General features: G+C 41.6%; 2 protein-coding genes across 2 annotated transcripts in view; both read left to right on the forward strand.

Annotated features, from left to right (window-relative positions):
- Window positions 303-21311, forward strand: part of TXNDC12 (thioredoxin domain containing 12) — a 31482-nt gene continuing 10473 nt past the window's right edge. Inside the window, exons 1-3 of the mRNA XM_021096661.1 lie at window positions 303-539; window positions 666-1047; window positions 16818-16878. Coding sequence (XP_020952320.1) covers window positions 954-1047; window positions 16818-16878 — 155 coding nt within the window. The 5' untranslated portion in view covers window positions 303-539; window positions 666-953. The remainder of the gene's footprint in view (window positions 540-665; window positions 1048-16817; window positions 16879-21311) is intronic.
- Window positions 18473-21159, forward strand: KTI12 (KTI12 chromatin associated homolog). The gene has a single exon (XM_021096660.1). The coding sequence runs from the start codon at window positions 19549-19551 to the stop codon at window positions 20611-20613; it is 1065 nt and encodes a 354-aa protein (XP_020952319.1). The 5' UTR covers window positions 18473-19548; the 3' UTR covers window positions 20614-21159.

Raw genomic sequence — 21311 nt, forward strand, 5'->3', positions numbered from 1 at the left:
GCTAGGTATTAAGTACGCACTGTCGGACTCAACTAGAGTGGAGACTCGGAGAGACGGGAAATTTTGAGCCGTTTTTTATGCCTCAAGAGAGGAAAATCGAGAAATAACCCACAAAGTTTAAAAACAACAAAAACAAATACATTTAATCAGAAGAAGCTTCACACTTTAAGTGCCTGCAGTGACTTATGCCCCAGTGCCCCGCAGAGCTAGGTCAGATTTGCAGTAAGAAATCACAAGTTTGGTTTTCTCGGAGCTTGCATCAGTTGGTTGCATCATCCCTGAATGGAAGAATTTAGCTTACAAGGAATAAAAAATAAGGTCCAGTGTTTCTTCTCCAACCGTAAGGGACATTCTTGCAGGCACAAGACTGCACCGCAGAACAGGTTTGCCAGGTCTTCTCGAGACCCGAGCAGGAACTTAAGAATGAAATCCGGTTATCTGTCTTTTTTATTTGCGGAGGGGGATGGGGTACCTGAAACCAATGGGCAACCAGCCCAACAGTTGGGAGAGGCTGACTTCACCGATCAATAATTTGCGTAGTGAGTATTAAGTGCAGCGGTTCTTGGTGGGGGGAGGGGCTAGCCTGAAGGCGGACGCCACCAGCAACGGTTCTCCCGAGTCTCCTCCCCACCCGCCCACTATCTCGGCCCATCTTTTCTCTCTAGGTCCTCGGACGGAATGTCCAGAACCGTGGGGAAGCAACTACCGCTCGAAAGCAACGCCTGCAACCTTCTACGTGATCTGCACCTTTAAACTCAGTCCCAGACCGGACCCCGGAGGCACCACCCACATCCGTCTAACATCACTTCCTTCAGGGTTAGGGGAAAAAAAAAAAAAAAAAATCTGGGAAAGCGAGGGGTTGGGCTGAGCCGCACTTGGGATACCGCGCGGACCATCTGCTAGGACTCGGGCCCGGCGTCTGCTCAGCCCAGGGGCCCCGCGGACTTACCACCATGGAACCGCGGCCTCGTCTCGGGGCCACCTGTTTGCTGGGCTTCAGTTTCCTGCTCCTCGTCTCTTCTGATGGACATGTTGGGCTTGGAAAGGGTCAGACCGCGTTCTTATCTTAATCTTTACTCATTCTGGGCCCCAGCCCAGTACAACCCTCTCCTTGTCCTAACACGATCCCCTTCCCATTCTGTCTCTGGCCACCCTAGATTTCTTTTTATCCTCTCCAACTGCTCCTGGAGTTTGAGGAAGATCTCTTGGGGTAGGGAGTAGCGGTTCTGGGGAATATTGAGTTGGGGAAGTTGTACTTGAGGCCTCCCTAAATGCTTGGGTTGGGGTAAGGAATGACCCGTATATTAGGAAAAGCATGTTTAAGAAACCAGCTTAGTGTCTAGCACTTGGTGGGTCCTCAGACATCCGTCACCGTTCCTCAGGGTGGACTTTCATATTTGGATTCTTTTCGTGGGTCTGAAGATTCCGCTCCTCACCTCTTACCTGAAGAGCTAGATTACTGCCTCCAGACCTGGAGGGAACAGAACCTGCACCCAGGGAGGGTGACTGGGTGCATAAGGAAGGGCCATATAAAGGGTCGAAGGTCTGATGTTAGAGGGTCACCAACAGTTGTCCTCGGTGTGGTTCAGTGTAATTGAAGAAAATGGTTTTTTTGGAAGAATGAGGGACAGTGGTTACCAATGGAGAATAAGAGGTGTTCCCTACTGCATTTATCCCACTACCTACATCTTTATTGGAGATCAGGGTTTATGCTTTTTCTAAGTGGGTGTGATAGTATGTATTTCCCTCTTCTTACTTTTTTTTTTTGACCTGACCTTACCATGTGGAATATCTCTGCTGCAATCTCGCTGTTTTTAATTTTGTTTTATCCTCCCTATTTGCACCTTTATTGGTGGGTGATGAGATTGAGTGGACATTCAGTGTGCCTGAATGCAGTCATTCCTTCACTCAGTAAGTAATTTTTGATCACCTCCCATAATCCAGGTACTGTCCTAGGCACTAGGGATATGGCAATGGACGGGACAGATAAGGTTCCTGCTCTCATGAAGCTTATATTCAGTTCAGAGAGACAGGGAGCAGACACATGAACAAATTAATAGGCAAGATAATTTCAGCTAGGAATGAATGCTGGGAAGAAAATGAAACCGATGGAGTGGAAAGACTGGGGAAGGATGAAGGAGCTGGCATTCCTTGAGCTAGGAAGATCGGGGGAAGCTTCTCTGAGATATATGGGTTTCCATCTCAGTGGTGAAACTGCAAAGTGAATTCGATTGGGCCAGAATGTTTTAAGTACTGAAAATCCCATTTTAAGACAGAGTACTGAATATGTAATGTAAAATTATAAATACTGAAGGAGACAGAAGTGTATAGTGCTAGGAATGTAGGTTTAGATTTGAGTTTTAATTTATTCTGACGCTAACCAGCTGAGAGACCTAGGGCAAGTTGCTAAATTTCTCAAAGCTCAATTCCCTTATCTGCAAAAGGAGCATAACAACTACATCAGACGCTCTACAAATAATTTACCCTATTCCAGTTAACTGTGTTAGGTGTAGGCAATATCTTGGAGTTGCATATTCAGTATTTTTATTCCTTGTTAGACTGTAAGCTATGTTCCATTTACCACTGCTGCATGATAAAACACCCCCAAATTTAGTGGTGTAGAGAAATCATTTTATGGAGTTCCCTGGTGGTTCAGCTCATTAAGGATCCAGCATTGTCACTGCAGTGGCTCAGGTCACTGCTGTGGTGCAGGTTCCCCTGGAACTTTGCCACAGATGCAGCCAGCGAAAAAAAAAAAAGGGGGATTTTTTTGTTATGCTTATGATTCTGTGGGCCAAGAATTCAAACAAGGCACGGTGGGGAAGGTGTATCTCTTGGTTCAAAGTCTAAAGCCTCAGTTGACCTGGTTATCTCCATGTGGTCTGTCTTCATGGGCTAGTGTGGGCATCCGTACTGTATGACAGCTGGATTCCAAGAGAGAGCACCCTAAGAAAACAAGGTAGAAATGCATTGTATTTTTGTCATCTAGCTGTACAAGTCACACAGCATCATTTCTGTTATACTCTATGGGCATGTTCAAGGGGAAGGGACATTAACACACACACCCCCCATTCCCCATGGAAGGAATGTTTATGTCACATGGTAAAAACAGCATGTGGAATGGGGGATATTATTGCAACCGTCTTTGGAAAGTATAGTCTGCCCCAGTAAGCTAGGACCATTTCTTATTCATGTTCAGGAATATTTGTTGAAAGAAGAAATGAATGGTACACATGATCATTGAGATCCCTGTCTTTTTTCAGCTTATAGTCTGAAGACTGTCAAGACAAGTAAGCAGGCAAGTACATAACACTGTGATATGTATGTACTGTGAACAGGGAAATAGCAGGTAACTGTAGGAACGTGTACACGGCAACAGAGTTGGGGGGGGCTGTGTTGTGAGGATTAAATGAAAAAACAAAAGGTACTTAATATTGTGTTGCAAACTTAGAAAGTATTTATTCGATGTTTATTATTATATCCTCCCAAGGAAGAATATTTTAATTGTTCCTGAAAAGAGTTGAGTTAATACTATTTCAAACTTTTTTTTTTTGTATCTTCTGGGTATGAATTCTTGGGAAGTAGATTATAGCCCACCCAACCCACCTCCCCAAAAAGTGCTACCCAGAGCAGTAATGAGTAAGATGTTTAAGTAGCTCTGAAGATGACCTGTGCTTTGCAGAGAGGAGATACTGAATGATCTACTCTCTTCATTAAGAAGAGAAAGTGCAACGGTGTGGTATGAGCAGCAGATAACAATCAAGAGACCTGAGTTTTGATTCTGATCAGACTGTACAGCCAGCTCTTATCTTCCCTGGGAAGCATTTATTACATGAGAGAGTTGGACTAGAAATGATTGCTAAGAGTCCTTCCAGCTCTAACGTTCTAGAGTTCTAAAACAATTTTGTTGTTCTTGGTGTGCTAAAAATGTGGAATATATCACCTGCGGGGAGATGTGTAATGATTAACATTTACTGTACATTTGCTATATTCCAGAAACTGTTCTGTGCGTTTGTCGTATATTGACTGGCTTAATCCTCATAATAACCCTCTGAGATAGAGAATATTTTTTTATCATCATCCCCATTTCACAGATGAAAAACCTAAAATTGGGCACAGTAGTCACACAGCTAGTGAGTGGACCAGCTGAGTTGTGCATCTCAGAGCCTGTGCTCCCAACCCATACACCACTCCTGCCCTGAGTACAGACACTATTTTGAAGACTTTAAAGGAGAAATGAAAAAGTTGTCAGCGGGAATAGTTCATATGCTCTCCTGCCTGAAACAGAAATAGAGGACTTTATCAAGTCTCCAGAATAAAACTTTGACCCATATAGAATATGTACCTTCCATACTGTGTTCTGTTCACATTCACAACAACCCTCTGGGATAGATAGTTTTGTTAGTCATGTTGTGTATATGTGGAAACAGCAAGTGGCCGACTAGATCTGTTTGATGCAGACAGACTTTGTTTAGCCACTGTGTTATTCTACCTCTCAGGTACAGCGTTCCCTGTTTAGAGGCGTGGCTACCAGTTCTGACACTTAACCTTTTGTTTCGTCAGCTGGGAGGGGTGGATGATACTCTTCTGATGTCCTTAGCTTACACTCAGGAAAGCAGTTTTAGGATGAAGGGCTTGGGAATTCTGATGTAAGTGATGTGCTTGCAAATGGTCACTTTCCCCCTTTTAAAATTAATGTTTTAGGGAAGGAGCTGCTGATGTGGGAGCTTTCCCCTCACTTTGCAGATAACTGATGTAAATTAAGCGGCTATGCAGGCGGCACTTTAGGAAATTGGACTGTCTTCAGATGTTCCACGTTGGCAGGGGTGTGAGTGTGGGTGGTATCAGGGAGTAGGTGATTTTAGTAACAAGGTAAACACCGAACCCTTTCAAGTTATTTTTGAAGGGAAACCAAAGGACCCAGGTTTTCTAGATCTGAAATCTGTGTTTCATTCTGCTTTGGTGGAGCCACATTCCTTTATTCATTTTTATCTTTGCTAGAGAGGCAGTGAAGTGTACTGATTGGTTAAATTACAGACCCTGAGGAGTTCTCACTATGGCTCAGTGGTAACGAACCCAGCTAGTACCCATGAGGACACAGGTTTGACCCCTGGCCTTGCTCAGTGGGTTAAGGATCTGCCGTTGCCATGAGCTGTGGTGTAGGTTGCAGATGTGGCTCGGACCTGGCATTGCTGTGACTGTGGTGCAGGCCTGCAGCTATGGCTCTCATTCGACCCCTAGCCTGGGAACTTCCATATGCCAGGTGTGTGTGTGTGTGTGTGTGTGTGTGTGTGTGTGTGTGTGTGTATGGACTCTGGAACTGTACTACCTGAGTGCTAATCCCAGCTCTGCTACTTTCTGGCACTGTAGCCTTGGGCAATATAGTTAACTTCAGCTTCCATATTTGTAAAATGAGGACAATTAGAGTTTCCACCTCCTAAGTTTACTGTGAGGATTAAATGTTAATATATGTAAAAGCATGAAAAACAGTACCTGACATACAATAAATGATATATGAGTTATTAGACCTTAATCATTATCAATACTATCATTGTATTATAATGATCACATAAAGGAAGAACTCAGAAAATGATGGAGGTTATTATTACTCTTATGAAAAATTCCAATGTGCTTTTTTTTTTTTTTTTTGGCTGCAGCATGCAGCAGCTTGATGCAGGATTTCAGTTCCCAGAGCAGGGATTGAACCCAGGCCGCAGCAGTGAAATCACTGAATCCTAACCACTAGACCACCAGGGAACTCCCTCAGTATACTTTTTAATATGAATTTTCAAAGAAATTTTGTACAGGCAGTGAACTGTTTCAAATTATACTCTAGACTTGCTCTTATGGATAATGCAGTATGGCATTTAGGGAAGTGGTGGGGCACTAGACAAGCTTAATTAAGAATCAGACTAAATTCTGGTTGTGGCTTCCTTTGTGATATTGGGTAGCATCTTACCTTTTCCAGGCTTTTGTAATATGACAGGATTGGACGAATCTCTAAGTTTGTGCTGTCCAATAGAGTAGCATGGGGCACATTAAATTTTAGATAGAATAAAATAAATAAAATTAAATTAAAAAACTCAGCTCCTCTGAAATCTGTAGCTACATTTCAAGTACTCAATAGCTGGTGGCTACCATATTGAACGGTGCAGGTATAGAACATTTCCTGGAGAAAGTTCAATTGAACAGCCCTGCCCTAGGGTCTCTCTTAGCAATAACCTCCTATGACTGTAAGCTTTGTCAGCTAGCTTCTGGGTAGCCCGTGTTTGTGGAGAAATTTTACTTTGCCTGTTATTAATCTAGCTTTGCTGACTTTCTTTTGACTGATAATTGCCTGGGATGTATTTTTCAATCATTTTCCTTTTGACTTTTATGAGTTCTGTTTTAGGTGCTCTTTAAACATCATAGAGGTAGTGTTTGTTTTTGTTTTTTGTTTTTTTCTTTTTTAGACCACACCTGCAGCATCCTAGCACATTTCCAGGCTAGGGGTCGAATCGGAGCTACAGCTGCTGGCCTACGCCACAGCCACAACAACATCAGATCTGACCTGAGTCTGTAACCTACACTACAGCTCATAGCAACACTGGATCCTTAACCCACTGAGTGAGGCCAGGGATCAAACTCGAAACCTCATGGCTCCTAGTCAGGTTTGTTTCCACTGAGCCATAACGGGAACTCCAATTTCTGTCTTTTAACTTTAACTGGCAAGTTTAGCTCTCTTATGTTTAGTGGTGATTATTGATGGAGCTGGTCTTATTTATCTCATCCAGTTTCCATTGCTACTGTTTTTTCGGTTCTTTTTTTCTCCCTTTTTTGCCCTTTCATTGGGGTTGAGTATTTGCTGGTTCTTATTTTATCTCCTTGATTAATACTCTAGTTCTTGTCTTTTAATGGTTACTTTTGAAATTTTACTCACATATTTAACAAAATCTAACCTTAACCCTCCAGTGGTTAGTGGGCCTTAGAACATTTTGACTTCAGTCACTTCCTCTTTATTTTTTAGCTGTTGTTGGCCAGTACTTTAGTTCTCTCTCTCTCTTTTTTTTTAACTCCACAAGTTGAGCATTGGAATTTTTTATACAGATGATTTTTTTTTTTTTTTGCCACTCCTGTGGCATGTGGAAGTTTCCAGGCCAGGGACTGAACCCATGCCACAGCAGTAACCTGGGCCACTGCAGTGACAATGCCAAATCTTTAACCCACATACAGTTAATATTTTGATTTATCTACATGTTAACCAATTAATTTTGTTCATTGTTCCTTGTTTCTAGACTTCCTTCTGGAATCACTTCTGTCCTAAAACATGCCCTTTATTTATGCTTTTAGTTTCTCTGTTCTCTCCTAAGGGATTATTTCCTATTTTTTTGTCTCTTCAAACTTCCAGTACTTCTTCCACAATCCTGGTTCTCAGCCAGTCACCATGCTTCCTATTTAACAGAAGACAGGAGAATTCAAAAAGGCCTTTCAAAAATCATCACCACTATATTTACCCATCTTCTAGTACCAGTGTCCATATATTCATCCTTTTCTGTCTTTACATATAAACTGTGTTCCTAGCAAAGGCTAATCCTTTTGAACACTAAATTCCATCTCTTTTCATCTACTCTAGATATTTTTGACTCACCCTTCTAGTCCTATATCATCAATTTTCCTACCTTTATTACATCATTTCTATCAACTTTCAACATCCATTATTTCCTCCATATTGAATAAATACCCTTCATGACTCACAACTTCCTCTAGCAAATTGCTTCCTCTACAGCAAAATGCTTGAGAGTGGTGCGAACTGTTCTCTAATTCTTCCCTTGGCTGTCTTGATCTCACTCTAATCATCTTTTCATCGTCACTCCTCTACTGAAACTGGTCTTGTCAAGGTCAGCATTATTCTCTACTTTCTAAATCCAGGGGTCATTTCTGAGTTAACAGGAGTATTGGAGCAGTAGGTCATCTGCTTGAAACATAGTGGAAGCTTGGATTCTAGGATTCTGTGCCCTGCCGGTTTTCTGCCGATCTCCCTGGCAGGTTCTCTTTATGTCCTTGGCTGGTTCTTCTTTATCTCCCCTAACCTGGGAGCTCTCTAGGGCTCTTGGACGCCCTCTCCAACTGCACTCACTCCCTTGGTGATCTTATTCAGTCTTAGGCTTTAAATAACATCTGTATCCTCAATCCCATTTGCTTATTTTGCATCTCTATTTGGATGTCTAATAAGCATCTCAAAATGAATATATCCAAATCCAGACTCTTAGTGTTCCTTTCCAAAACTCACTCCACCTACTCCCTTCCTCATTTCTATTAATGATAACTCCATTCTTCCAGTTGCCTAGGGCAAAAACTTTAGGGTCATCCTTAACTTCTCTCATCCCATATCTGAAGCAAAATATTTTCGACTTTGCCCACAAAATATATCCAAAATCTGATCCTACCTATTCCCTCTACCACCACAGCTGGTCCAGACCACTATCATTGCATGCCTGGATTATTGCAATAATCACTTTCCTGGTCTCTTTTGCTTTTGCTTTTCTCCCCTGTGTTAGTTTGCTAGGGCTGCGGTAACAAAGCACCACAAACTGAGTGACTTAACAGAAGTTTATTGTCTCACAGTATTAAAGACTAGAAGTCTAAAATCAAGGTGTTGGCAGTATCATGTCCTTCTGAAGGGTGAGGGAGGGATCTGAGCCATACTCCTCTCCTTATAGATGGCTGTGTTTTCCCCGTGTGCATATGTCCACAGATCCCTTTTTTTCATATGGACATCCGTCATATTGGGCTCTAAAGACCCTAATTCCAAATAAAGTCACAGTCTGAGGTATTAGGGGTTAGGATTCCAACACCTTTTTTAGGAGGGACACAGTTCAACCCATAGCACTCTCTGTAGTCTGTTTTCAACACAAAAGCCAGAGCAATCCTGTTAAAACAGAAATCATATCAAGTTACTGCTTTGCTCAAAACCCTCAGAGAGCTTAGTAAAAGCCAGAGTCTTTACAGTGGCCTTTCAGGCCCTGCAGTGTCTGCTCCCTCCCTTGTTTCTTTGTCCTAACCTCCTCCTACTTTGAAGGACAGCCTTGTTTAGTGCTTAAAAGCAAGGAGTCTGGACACTGAGCACAAAAGTTTGGCTTCCATCTCTGATAATCATTAGCTGTGTGAACTTGGGAAGGTTACTTAAACTTTGTGCCTGAGTTTTCTCATCTGTAAAATGAGATTAAACATGAACACCTACCTCTAGGGTTGTTAGGAGGATCGATATTGGTAAAGTACTTAGAAGAGTGCCTGGTATATTAATTAATAGCAAATACTTGTAGCAATTCTCCAGTCCCAAACACTGTTATAAACTCTTTTTGTTGTTATTGTTTTATTATTTATTTATTTATTTTTTCTTTTAGGGCTGCACCTATGGCATATGGAAGTTCCAAGCTATGGGTCGATTAGAGCTGCAGCTGCTGACCTACACCACAGCTCATAGCAACACTGGATCCTTAACCCACTGAACGAGGCCAGGGATTGAACCTGCATCCTCATGGATACTGGTTGGGTTCGTAATCCACTGAGCCACAACGGGAACTCCTATTGTTGTTGTTATATTCATTTATTTTAGTTTTTAGATTCCTCATATAAGTGAGAACAGATGGTATTTGTCTTTCTTTGTTTGACTTATTTCACTTAGCACAGTACTTTCCAGGTCCATCGATGTTACTGCAAATGACAAAATTTTATTCTTTTTTCTGACTAATATTCCATTGTGTGTGTGTGTAGTATGTCGTATATGTATATGTGTGAGTACACACACACTATATCTTCTTTATCCATTCATCTGTTTTTTAAATTTTAATTTAATTTTATTTTTTGCTTTTTAGGGCTGCACCTGCAGCATATGGAGGTTCCCAGGCTAGAGGTCAAATTGGAACTGTAGTTGCTGGCCTACACCACAGTCATAGCCATAGCAATACAGGATCCCAGCCACATCTGCAACCTACATCACAGCTCACGGCATCGCCAGATCCTTAACCCACTGAGCAAGGCCAGGGATCGAACCTATGTCCTCATGGATGCTAGTCAGATTTGTTAACTGCCAAGCCACGATGGGAACTCCCATCCATTCATCTGTTGATGGACATTTAGTTTGCTTCCATACCTTGGCTATTGTAGATAATGCTGCTGTGAACATTGTGGTACATGTATCTTTTTGAATTAGTTTTCTGTTTTTTCCAGATATATATCTAGGAGTGGAATTGCTGTATCATATAGTAGTTCTATTTTTAGATTTTCAAGGAAGCTCTATACTGTTTTCCACAGTGGCTGCGCCAGTTTACATTCCTACCAACAGTGTACAACGGTTCCCTTTCCTCCATATCTTCTCCAACATCTATTTTTTGCTTTTTTAAGATAGCCATTTTGAAAGACATGAAATGATATCTCATTGTGTTTTTTTTTTTTTTTTTTTAATTTTCCCACTGTACAGCAAGGGGGTCAGGTTATCCTTAGATGTATACATTGTCATTGTGGTTTTGATTTGTGTTTCCCTGATGGTTAGTGGTCTTGTGAATTTTTTCATGTCCCTGTTGGCCATATGTATGTCTTCTTTGGAAAAATGTCTATTCAGATCCTCTGCCCTCCCCACCTTTTTTCTTTTTAGGGTGCACCTCTGGCATATGGCTGTTCCTGGGCTAGGGGTCAAGTAGGAGTTGCAGCTGCTGGCCCATGCCACAGCTACAGCAACACCAGATAAAAACTGCATCTGCGGCCTATACCACAGCTTGTGGCATCACTGGATCCTTAACCCTTTGAGCAAGGCCAAGGATCAAACTGCATCCTCATGGATACTAGTTGGGTTCTTAACCCATTGAGCCACAATGGGAACTCCCTCTGCCCATTTTTTAATTGGATTTTTTTTATATTGAACCATTATGAATTGTTTATATATGTGGAATATTAATCCCTTATTGGTCATATCATTCTCAAATGTTTTCTCCCATTCAGTAGGTTGTCTTTTCATTCTGTTGATGGTTTCCTTTGGTCTACAAAAGCATTTAAGTTTAATTAGGTCCCATTTGTTTATTTTTTGCATTTGTTTCTCTTGCCTTAGGAGACAGATACCAAAAAATATTGCTATGATTTATGTCAAAGAGTGTTTTGCCTATGTTCTCTTCCATGAGTTTTATGGTTTCAGGTCTTACATTTAGATTTTTAATCCTTTTTGAATTCATTTTTGTATATACTGTGAGGAAATGTTCTAATCTCATTCTTTTACATGTAAGTGTCTAGTTTTCCCAGAACTACTTACTGAAGAGACTACCTTTTCTCCATTGTATATTCTTGCCTTTTATGGCTTAGATTAATTGACTGTAAGTATGCCAGTTTATTTCTGCATTCTCTGTTCTGTTCCATGGAGCCGTGTATTTGTTTTTGTGCCAGTACCACACTGTTTTGATGATTGTAGTTTTGTAGTATAGTCTGAAATTAGGCTCAGTTAATATTTATTTATTGAAATAATGATTGGTGAATATTTGATGGTGGAAAAATACCTCAGTTTATCTAAGGTATTTTGCAGTTCCCTGGTGGCTCTTTGGCTTAAGGATCCAGCATTATCACTGCAGTGGCTTGGGTCATTGCTGTGGCACAGGTTCGATCCCTGGCCTGGAAACTTCCACATGCTATGGATATGACAAAAAAAAAAAAAAAAAAAAGTCTACTTTGCCATTATTCTTTTGTTAACTGTCCCTTGCAGTGACAACATGAGATCCTTACCCTACCACACCACAGAGAAATCCTATTTTACTCTTGTTCTTGAAACATATTTTTGCTAGGCATGTAATTCTAGATTTATAGATATTTTCTTTCAGCATGTTAAAGATGACATTCTGCTGTCTTCTGATTTCTAGTTTGTTTTTGTCTAATTATTTTGATTTTTTTGATAGAAATATATCATTTCCCTTTGAAGTGCTTATAAGATCTTAGTGTGATATTCTGAAGCTTCACTGCAATTTTTCCTTTTTTTTTTTTTTTTTGTCTTTTTGCCATTTCTTAGGCCACTCCCACAGCATATGGAAGTTCCCAGGCTAGGGGTCGAATTGGAGCTGTAGCCACCAGCCTACGCCAGAGCCACAGCAACACGGGATCTGAGCCTCGTCTGCAACCTACATCAGAGCTCACGGCAACACCGGATCCTTAACCCACTGAGCAAGGCCAGGGATTGAACCTGCAACCTCATGGTTCCTAGTCAGATTCATTAACCATTGAGCCACGATGGGAACTCCCCCTTCACTACAATTCAAGTATATGTGTTTTCTTTTTGTAACTTGTCACAGTTGTTATACATTGTGCTTCCTAATATCTACAAACTCATGTATATCAGTCCTTGAAAAATGCTATGATCATCTCTATTTTTCTTTCTAAAATAATGCAAATGTATTTTTAGTAGATATAACACATTAACATGGTTTAATATTTAAAAGGTATATTTTTTTCTCCCACTCTTGTTTTCCAGTCACCGAGTGCCCCCTCCACTAATATTATCTCTTCAAATATGTCCTTTTCCTTCAACTTTTCATTCTGAGACTCCAGCTTTACATATACCAGTCTTTCTTAATCTACTCTCTCTTAGTCTCTCCTTTACATTTTATATCTCCCCATGTCTCTGGGCTGCATTCTGGATAATGTCTGATCCAGATTTCTATCTGTCTCTAATTTGCTATTTTAACCTATCCATTGAAATTTTTTTAATTAGTAGAGTTTATTTTTGAGCAGTTTAAGATCTAAGAGAATGTGTAAATGTATGTGTGACTGGGTCACCTTGTCATGCAGTAGAAAACTGACAGAACATTGTAAACCAGCTATAATGGAAAAAATAAAAACCATTAAAACAAAATCTATAGATAAACTCAGCAGTAAGTGCAGAGTTCGGGTATAAACCCTCAGCCTGTTACCTCCCTCCCCAGTTTCCCCTATTATGAACATCTCATGTCAGGGTGGTACATTTGTTGCCCTTGATGAACCAGTATTGATACAATGTTATTAACTAAAGTCCATGGCTTACCTTAGAGTTCACTCTTTGTGCTGTACATTCTATGGGTTTTGACACATGTATAATGACCTGCATTTATTTGCTAGGGTTGCCTTAACAAATACTACAGACTGGGTTAAACAACAGACATTCATTCTCTTCACAGCTCTGGAGGCTAGCAGTTCAAGAGCAAGTGGTTGGCAGTATTGGTTTCTTCTTGTACGTGGCCGTCTACTTTCCATATCTTCACATGGTCCAATCTCTTTCTGTAAGGACACCAGTCATTGGATTAGGGCCTATCTTAATGACCTCGTTTTAACCTAATTACCTCTTTATAGACCCCATCTCCAAATACAGTCACATTCTGAGGTACTGGAGATTAGGACTTCAACGTATGGATTTGGGAGGGAGATGCAATTTAGTCCATGACATATATCGGCCATTACAGAATCATGCAGAATTGTTTCACTAGTATAAAAATTCCTTGTTCCACCTATTCATCCTTCCCCGTGAACCCTAGGCAACCACTGATCTTTTCACCATTTCCATAATTTTGCCTTTTCTAGAACATCAGCCATACAATTGGAATCCTACATTATGTAGCCTTTTCAGAGTGGCATATTTCACTTGGCAATATTTGAGGTTCCTCTTTGTCCTTTGCCAAATCCCCGCCACAGCTACGACCCAAGCTGTGGCAGTGACAATGCCAGATCCTTAACTCTTCCTCTGTGTCTTTTTTTTTTTTTTTCGTGGCTGCATCCATGGCATATGGAAGTTACCAGGCCAGGGGTTGACTCGGAGCTGCAGCTGCTGGCCTACGCCACAGCCACAGCAACGCCAGATGCAGGCTGCCTCTGTGAACTTCACCACAGCTTGTGGCAACGCCAGATCTTTAACCCACTGAGTGGGGGCCAGGGATAGAACCCTCATCCTCATAGATACTAGTTGAGTTCATTACTGCTGAGCCATGACAGGAACTCTTCTCTATGTCTTTTTTGTGGCTTAACAGCTCATTTATATATATTACTGAATAGTAATTGATTTTGTATTTTAACAATTACATTTTTAATTTTGAAAAGATTCTATTTAGTGCCTTTGCAGATTTGCCTCTTTATTTTGTGCATTATTTTATGCCCATTTGGGTGATGTCATGTCCTATTTCTTTGAGTGTTTATACATAGTTATTTTTATAGCCTATGCCTGATAAGTCTAATATCTGAAATCCTTAGGGGTTTAAACCTATTTGTTGCTTCTGCTGACTTTTAACTTGTAACTTCTTTTCTTACATATTTGGTGATCTGTGATTGTGAGCTCATAATGGTTGTTCATATTGGCCATCTTGGAGGCCTAAAGTTAGGAATGCTTTCCTCTAGAAAGGTTTGGCATTTGATTCATCTGAAAACCAAGAGGTACTAACTACTGCTCTGGAAGCATTCTAGTCGCTTTTGACAGCTGAGTTAAAATGCAGCCTCAGGTTCATCTCTATTTTGCTGCATCACATAGACATTTGCTTTCGGGTCATCCTTGCCTTTTGCCTTTTGCTTGTTGCTCACAGTTCCTCATCTGGTTTTCCCTTACTTTGTGTTTGTGTCTATTACTTTGAGCCCAGTGAGTGCATTTTGAAAGTCCATTTTATATAGGATTTCATTGTTTTGTAGGTGGACATCCCTCTAGACTGTTTAGTCAAGGCATCCCTCCAAAGCAAGATTGTGTTGCCTGAGTTTGTCTTGACAGGTAGAAAGATGGTGAGCACATTAGGCACCTTCCAGTTCTCCTGGGCATCCTCCCAATTTCACTCTCAGTGAATCACTCTTCAGGATCAGACTTTGGGCCCTAGGCAAGTGACGCATTTTCTCTTGGCCAGCAGCCCATGCTATCAGTAATGAAAAGTGGCGATGGTTAGTTTGAATACTGTCTCTGTGTGCTAATCCAGGTGAGCTGTTTGTTTTCCTGTAGTAATGCTGATGGAAATTTAAACTTATGTCTGGGAAACAAGGCCTGGAAGCTAGTAAGCAACCAAAAAAGAAGTCATAAAATTGAAGTTTAAATCCCCCCTTGGCCATTCACCAGCTATGTGACCTGGTATAGGTTATATAACTTTTCTGAGCCTCAGAAATCTCAACTATAAAGAATCAAAAAGGGGTTATTTACTGATCAGTTATAATATGCTAAGCACTATGTTAAGCTCTCTCTCTATAATATATATGATATATAACATTTAATATTCAATAATCTGATGAGATATAACTATTTGTTAATACCTATTTTAAAGGAAGTATAGAGAAGTAAGAGTGGGTTATTGTTAAGGCCACATTTACATGACATAGCACATGTGGTGTGCCAGACACATATGAAGTGGTCGGTAAATAACAGCTAGCATTATTTTGATGGCTAACATTTATTAGATATAAAATCAAGTCATTTATGTAATAAGGCCTATATAAGATTCATTTGCCCAGTGAATATTTTGTGAAGCACTTACTATGGCTATGTGTAGTGCTAAATGTTAGGGAAACAGGAAGGAATAAGACAGATTTGGTCTTAGCCCTTAGAGAATTCCCTTTAGGGTGGGAGAGACAGAGACACATAAACATTTACAATTCAGCCTAGTAAGTGCTCTTTTGGGGCAAGAATATGAATATTTTATGAAGCACTATTTTATGAAGCAATATTTTATGAAGGGTGCTCTGGGAGTCAGGGAAGATTTACCAGAAGAAATGGCTTCTAGGTTTATACCTGAGGAATGAGTTGGAGTTGAGAATGGAAGGAAAGGCAGAGGAAGCGGTGATTGTGAAGGCTGGAGGGGAGAGAGTGCATACTGCATTTAAAGAAATGAAAGTTAGTTTTGTGTGTAGGATTTTAGAACAGGTATGGAAAGTGAGCCTGGAGCCTAGATCTAGTCATTTGTGATGGAATATGATGGAGGATAATGTGAGAAAAATTATATATATATATATGAATGACTGGGTCACTTTGCTGTATAGGAGAAATTGACAGAGCACTGTAAACCAACTATAATGGAACAAATAAAAATCATTTAAAAAATAAATTAAAAAAAAAAAAGTGAGCCTGGAAAGGCAGATGGGTGCTGTACTCTGAAAGATTTTGTAAACCCTGATGTAAGAATTTGACTTTTCTTTTTAGGGCATACAGAAGCCTTTTTTTTTTTTTTTTTTTTTTTTTTAAACCCAGCAGAGATGTGATTTTAAAAGATCCCTCTGGCTGAAGTATGGGGAATGATAACAAGAATAGCTTAAATATCTGAAAATGTATTATCTCAAAATCCTTATACCACCCCTTGGAGGTATAGATATGATTGTCTTAATTTTTATAGATGAAGAAATTGGGTTTTGGAGAGCTTCTTTCATTCACAAAATTCACACATTTAATAGAAAGTAGAGCCACACACCCATGTCTTTCTGACTCTAAAACTATATTGCTGTATTGTTTCCAGTTAGTAGTCATTTGTTATGACCTGCTTTATTATTACTCTATAGAAAATTATCATTCATTCTTATAGCATTATTTGCATACTCTAAGTTAGTTTACAAAGCATTTCATAACCATTATTTAATCTCTTTAAAAATTGTGAATTAGGCGATGTTACCCTCAATTTACAGGAATGAAAAGCAAGACTTGAGGTATGGGACTGTCTGTGGCCCCATACACCTAGAAAGTGGTGGAGTTGGGACTTAAACACCACACTGTAGACAAAGGATAACATTTTTTATGGGTATCTTGTGAACACGCCACACTTCTTTCTTGGGTCTTTGCCCTTTGTTAATGCGTGAATGTTTATAAGGCTTTTTCCTTCCAGGTTTTGGAGATCACATTCATTGGAGGACACTAGAAGATGGGAAGAAAGAAGCAGCTGCCAGGTACAAGATATGGTTTTAGGTTGTTTATATGGTAAATACCCTTTCCAGCCATCAGCTTCACGTTAATTTCAGGCAAAGGATTATGCCAGGCAGAGCAAGAATGGAGTAGTTGCCTGAATGACAATAATAATAGCTAACATTTATTAAGTGCTTATAACATACCAGGCATTGAATTATATGAATTAACTCATTTAATTCTCTCAACAACTCATTTGAGGTGGGTACTATTTCTTTCATTTTACAGATGAGAAAACTAAAGCACAGAGCAGTTAAATAACTTACCTAAGATCACACAGCTAATTTGATTCAGACCCAGGCACCCTGGCTTCAGAGCCTACACTTCACCAGTAAACCATGCTGCCTAATACTCCCAAGTTGAATGATCTTAAGTTCCATGTAGGTTTAATATATGCACAGAAAACTGATTTGATGGAGGAGGAAAAGGCAGAGCGGGGGAGGAAAGGCTAAACACTGATCTATGTGCTTTACATTCATTAATTTTTTTATCTTCAAAACCTGTGTATGAGGTTGGTTTAGCCTGTGAAATAAAAACCATTATTATTTCACAGGAGAGAAAACTGAGATACAGAATAGTCAAGTAACTTGACAGTAGTTTACATAGCTAGTAAGTGGCGAAGCCAAGACTTGAGCATACTCAGAGTTCCTCTTGTGGCTCAGCAGGTTATGAACCTGACTAGTATACATGAGGATGTGGGTTCAATCCCTGGCCTCACTCAGGGGTTAAGGATCTGCTGTTGCTGTGAGCTGTAGTATAGGTTGCAGATGCAGCTCAGATCCCACACTGCTGTGGCTGTGGCATAGGCTGGCCGCTGAAGCTCCAATTCGACCCCTGGTCTGGGAACATCTACATACTGTGGGTGCGGCCCTAAAAAGCAAAAAAAAAAAAAGACTTGAACATTCTACTCTACTGTATTGGAGAGATACAGAGACCCAATATATGTGCATTTTATACACACACACGTACTTGCACAGAAACACTCATATTTCTGTGTCTACCAAGCTAGAGTGCTTGCTTTTCTCAGAACAGAGCTTCATGGCTGAGTCTCATTACTTCTGCAGAAGTAAGGTTGCCAGATTTAGCAAGTAAAAGTAAAGGATGCCCAGTTACTGAATTTTAGGTAAGCAATAAGTAATTCTAATTATGCTCAAGCAATATTTGAGACATACTTGTTTGTTTTTTGTTTTTGTTTTTTGTCTTTTTGCTATTTCTTTGGGCCGCTCCCGCGGCATATGGAGGTTCCCAGGCTAGGGGTCGAATCAGAGCTGTAGCCACTGGCCTACACCAGAGCCACAGCAATGCCAGATCCAAGCCGAGTCTGAAACCTACACCACAGCTCAGGCAACACCGGATCGTTAACCCGCTGAGCAAGGGCAGGGACCAAACCCACAACCTCATGGTTCCTAGTCGGATTCATTAACCATTGCGCCACGACGGGAACTCCCACACTTGTTTTTATATATTGATTTTTTTTTTTTTTCTTTTTCTTTTGGCACCTCCACTGGGCATATGGAGTTCCCTGGCCAGTGATCAGATCTGCCTATGTGGCAGCTGCAACAACACTGGATTTTTTTTTTTTTTTTTTTTTTTTTTTTGGTCTTTTGTCTTTTTAGAGCCACACCGCAGCATATGGAGGTTCCCGGGCTAGGGGTTGAATCGGAGCTGTTGCTGCTGGCCTAAGCCAGAGCCACAGCAATGCCAGATTCACGCCGCATCTGTGACCTACACCACAGCTAACGGCAATGCCAGATCCTTAACCCACTGACCGAGGCCAGGGATTGAACCCTCAACCTTATGGTTCCTAGACAGATTCATTTCTGCTGAGCCACAATGGGAACTCCCTACATGAATCTTTTAACCCACTGTGCCAGGCATCCAGTCTGTGTCCTAGCACTGCAAATATGCTGCAAATCCCTGTTGCGCCACAGTGGTAACTCTGAGACATACTTATTTTTAAAACATTTTTTGTTGATTATCTGAAATACAGATTTAACTAGGTATCCTATACTTTATCTGGTAACCTTACCCAGAAGAAATAGGACTATTCCTAGGTAAAGTCTTCAGTAATATCTGTGGGCAGTTTGTTTTTCTCTTTTACACCTCAACCTACCTCTATCCATTAGCGTGTATATTATTCTGCTAGTAGGTACCTGATTTTTCCCATGCAGACCTTTGGCCTCCTATGGGGGAACTGTTTTATGTTCATTTCTAAATCCCCAATCATGAAGATGTTTAATGATTGAAGTGGTTATCGAAAAACAGTTACTGCGTGTACAGGCTGTAAGGAATGAAAGGGAATTAGCATTTGTGAACTGCCTTCTATGTGCTTAGTGCTAATGGTTTTGCAATATTTAATGCTCTTTAAGGCCCCATTGTAAATGGATGGACCTAGTCCTCGACCACTGAGAGATCACATTCTTCTGAGACTTGTAATATTTTATATAAATAACGGAAGCCATTCTAAGCTCCCTCTCCTTTCAGAGAGACCGGGACCTAGCTCTAGTTGGCCAGAATTCCTGTTTCCATAGCAACAAGAGGTCCTGTAAGAGTCGTGGGAGGCAGGAAGTGCAGTTTGCATTTCCGTTTTGCGTCGGAAACTCGGGCAACCCGGAAGTTGACGGCGCAATTGCACATGGCCGCCTCCTGGGACGATGCCCCTCGTGGTGTTTTGCGGACTGCCGTACACCGGCAAGAGCCGGCGCGCGGAAGAGCTCCGCCGCGCCCTGGCGGCCGAGGGCCGCGCGGTATACGTGGTGGACGAAGCGGCGGTGCTGGGCGCGGAGGACGCGACAGTGTACGGCGATTCGGCCCGTGAGAAGGCCTTGCGTGGGGCCCTGCGAGCTGCCGTGGAGCGGCGCTTGAGTCGCCACGACGTGGTCATTATCGACTCGCTTAACTACATCAAGGGCTTCCGCTACGAGCTGTATTGCCTGGCTCGGGCGGCGCGCACCACGCTGTGCGTGGTCTACTGCGTGCGGCCAGGTGGTTTGGGCAGAGGACCGCGGGTGGCCGGCGTAGAGGAGAATCGGAGCCTGAACGTCAGTGTGAGTTGGAGACCGCGCGCTGAGGAGGGAGGGAGACCTCTGCCGGCGGACACCAGTGTTCTCGGGGAACCGCAGGCAGTGGACTCCGTAGTCAACGGGAGACGCCAGACAGATGTACTTAAGGAACCAGAGCAGAAGGAAATCGGGGCGTCAGATTTTCTAGCTGTCTTGAATACGGAATCCGAGAAACCTGCAAAGCATGTGTCCGGTGTTTTTTACCCTCCCGAACTTCTGGAGGCTCTGGCGCTGCGCTTCGAAGCTCCCGACTCTCGGAACCGCTGGGACCGGCCCCTGTTCACTTTGGTGGGCTTAGAGGAGCCGTTGCCCTTGGCAGAGATCAGGGCTGCCCTCTTTGAGAACCGGGCTCCTCCACCCCATCAGTCTACACAGTCCCAGCCACTTGCCTCTGGCAGCTTTTTGCACCAGTTGGACCAGGTCACTAGCCAGGTGTTGGCAGGACTGATGGAAGCACAGAAGAGCGCAGTCCCCGGAGACTTGCTTAAGCTTCCTGGCACCACAGAGCACCTCCGGTTTACCCGGCCCTTGACCATGGCAGAACTGAGTCGCCTCCGTCGCCAGTTTATTTCCTACACCAAAATGCATCCCAACAATGAGAACCTGCCTCAACTAGCCAACATGTTTCTGCAGTATCTGAGCCAGAGCTTGCACTAACCAGGACTGGTGGGGAAAAACCACGGTTCCTTGTCTCACCTCTACACCTTGGGAAGAGTAATCTAAAGTTCTGCAGATTTTGTTAATGTCTGGTACTTGTGCTGTTGGGGCTAATTCACTCATACTTTCCTGAATGCCTGTGCCAGATCTTGAGCATAATTTGAGACTAGAGAAAATGAAGAAATGGAGCTTGGAGGATCTTCGCAAATTTCTCCGGAGGGACAGCTCAGGTGGATAGGGCTTGCTTAGGTTAGGATCACACACTATTGATTTTCATCTGAACTGTGGGAGGAGAGACTGGGTAGATGAATTGTTTTAAAACAATTCTGAACAGCACTGAAGATGGCACAATTCAGTGTCTAAACTGGGCCTTCTTTCATACCACAGTTTTTAAAATACTTTGCCTACTTTTTCTAGTCTTTGTCCTGGGACCTGGGCTCACAGATCTCATCCACTAGTTTCTGGCTTTGGGAAGTTTTGGTTCTAGTGTAAGTGAAAGACAAAACCACTAGATTATTTCATCTAATAAAATCTTTCAGAAGTCTGTCTGCTGGCGTCTCTTTCACTTAATGTAACTTTATGTTATTGTAACTTATTTAATGTAACATTTTAGATACACATGTTTCCCTGTTATACCTTTGATCAAAAGTACTTTTATAGTGCTCATCAGGAATCTAGATGTTTTGGTCTTCAACTAT

Source organism: Sus scrofa, chromosome 6 (assembly GCF_000003025.6).
Source record: "Sus scrofa isolate TJ Tabasco breed Duroc chromosome 6, Sscrofa11.1, whole genome shotgun sequence".
In the NCBI taxonomy this organism is placed as follows: Eukaryota; Metazoa; Chordata; class Mammalia; order Artiodactyla; family Suidae; genus Sus; species Sus scrofa.

Excerpts from the sequence above, each read along its gene's own strand:
- KTI12 (XM_021096660.1), top strand. The coding sequence starts at position 19,549 with ATGCCCCTCGTGGTGTTTTGCGGACTGCCGTACACCGGCAAGAGCCGG.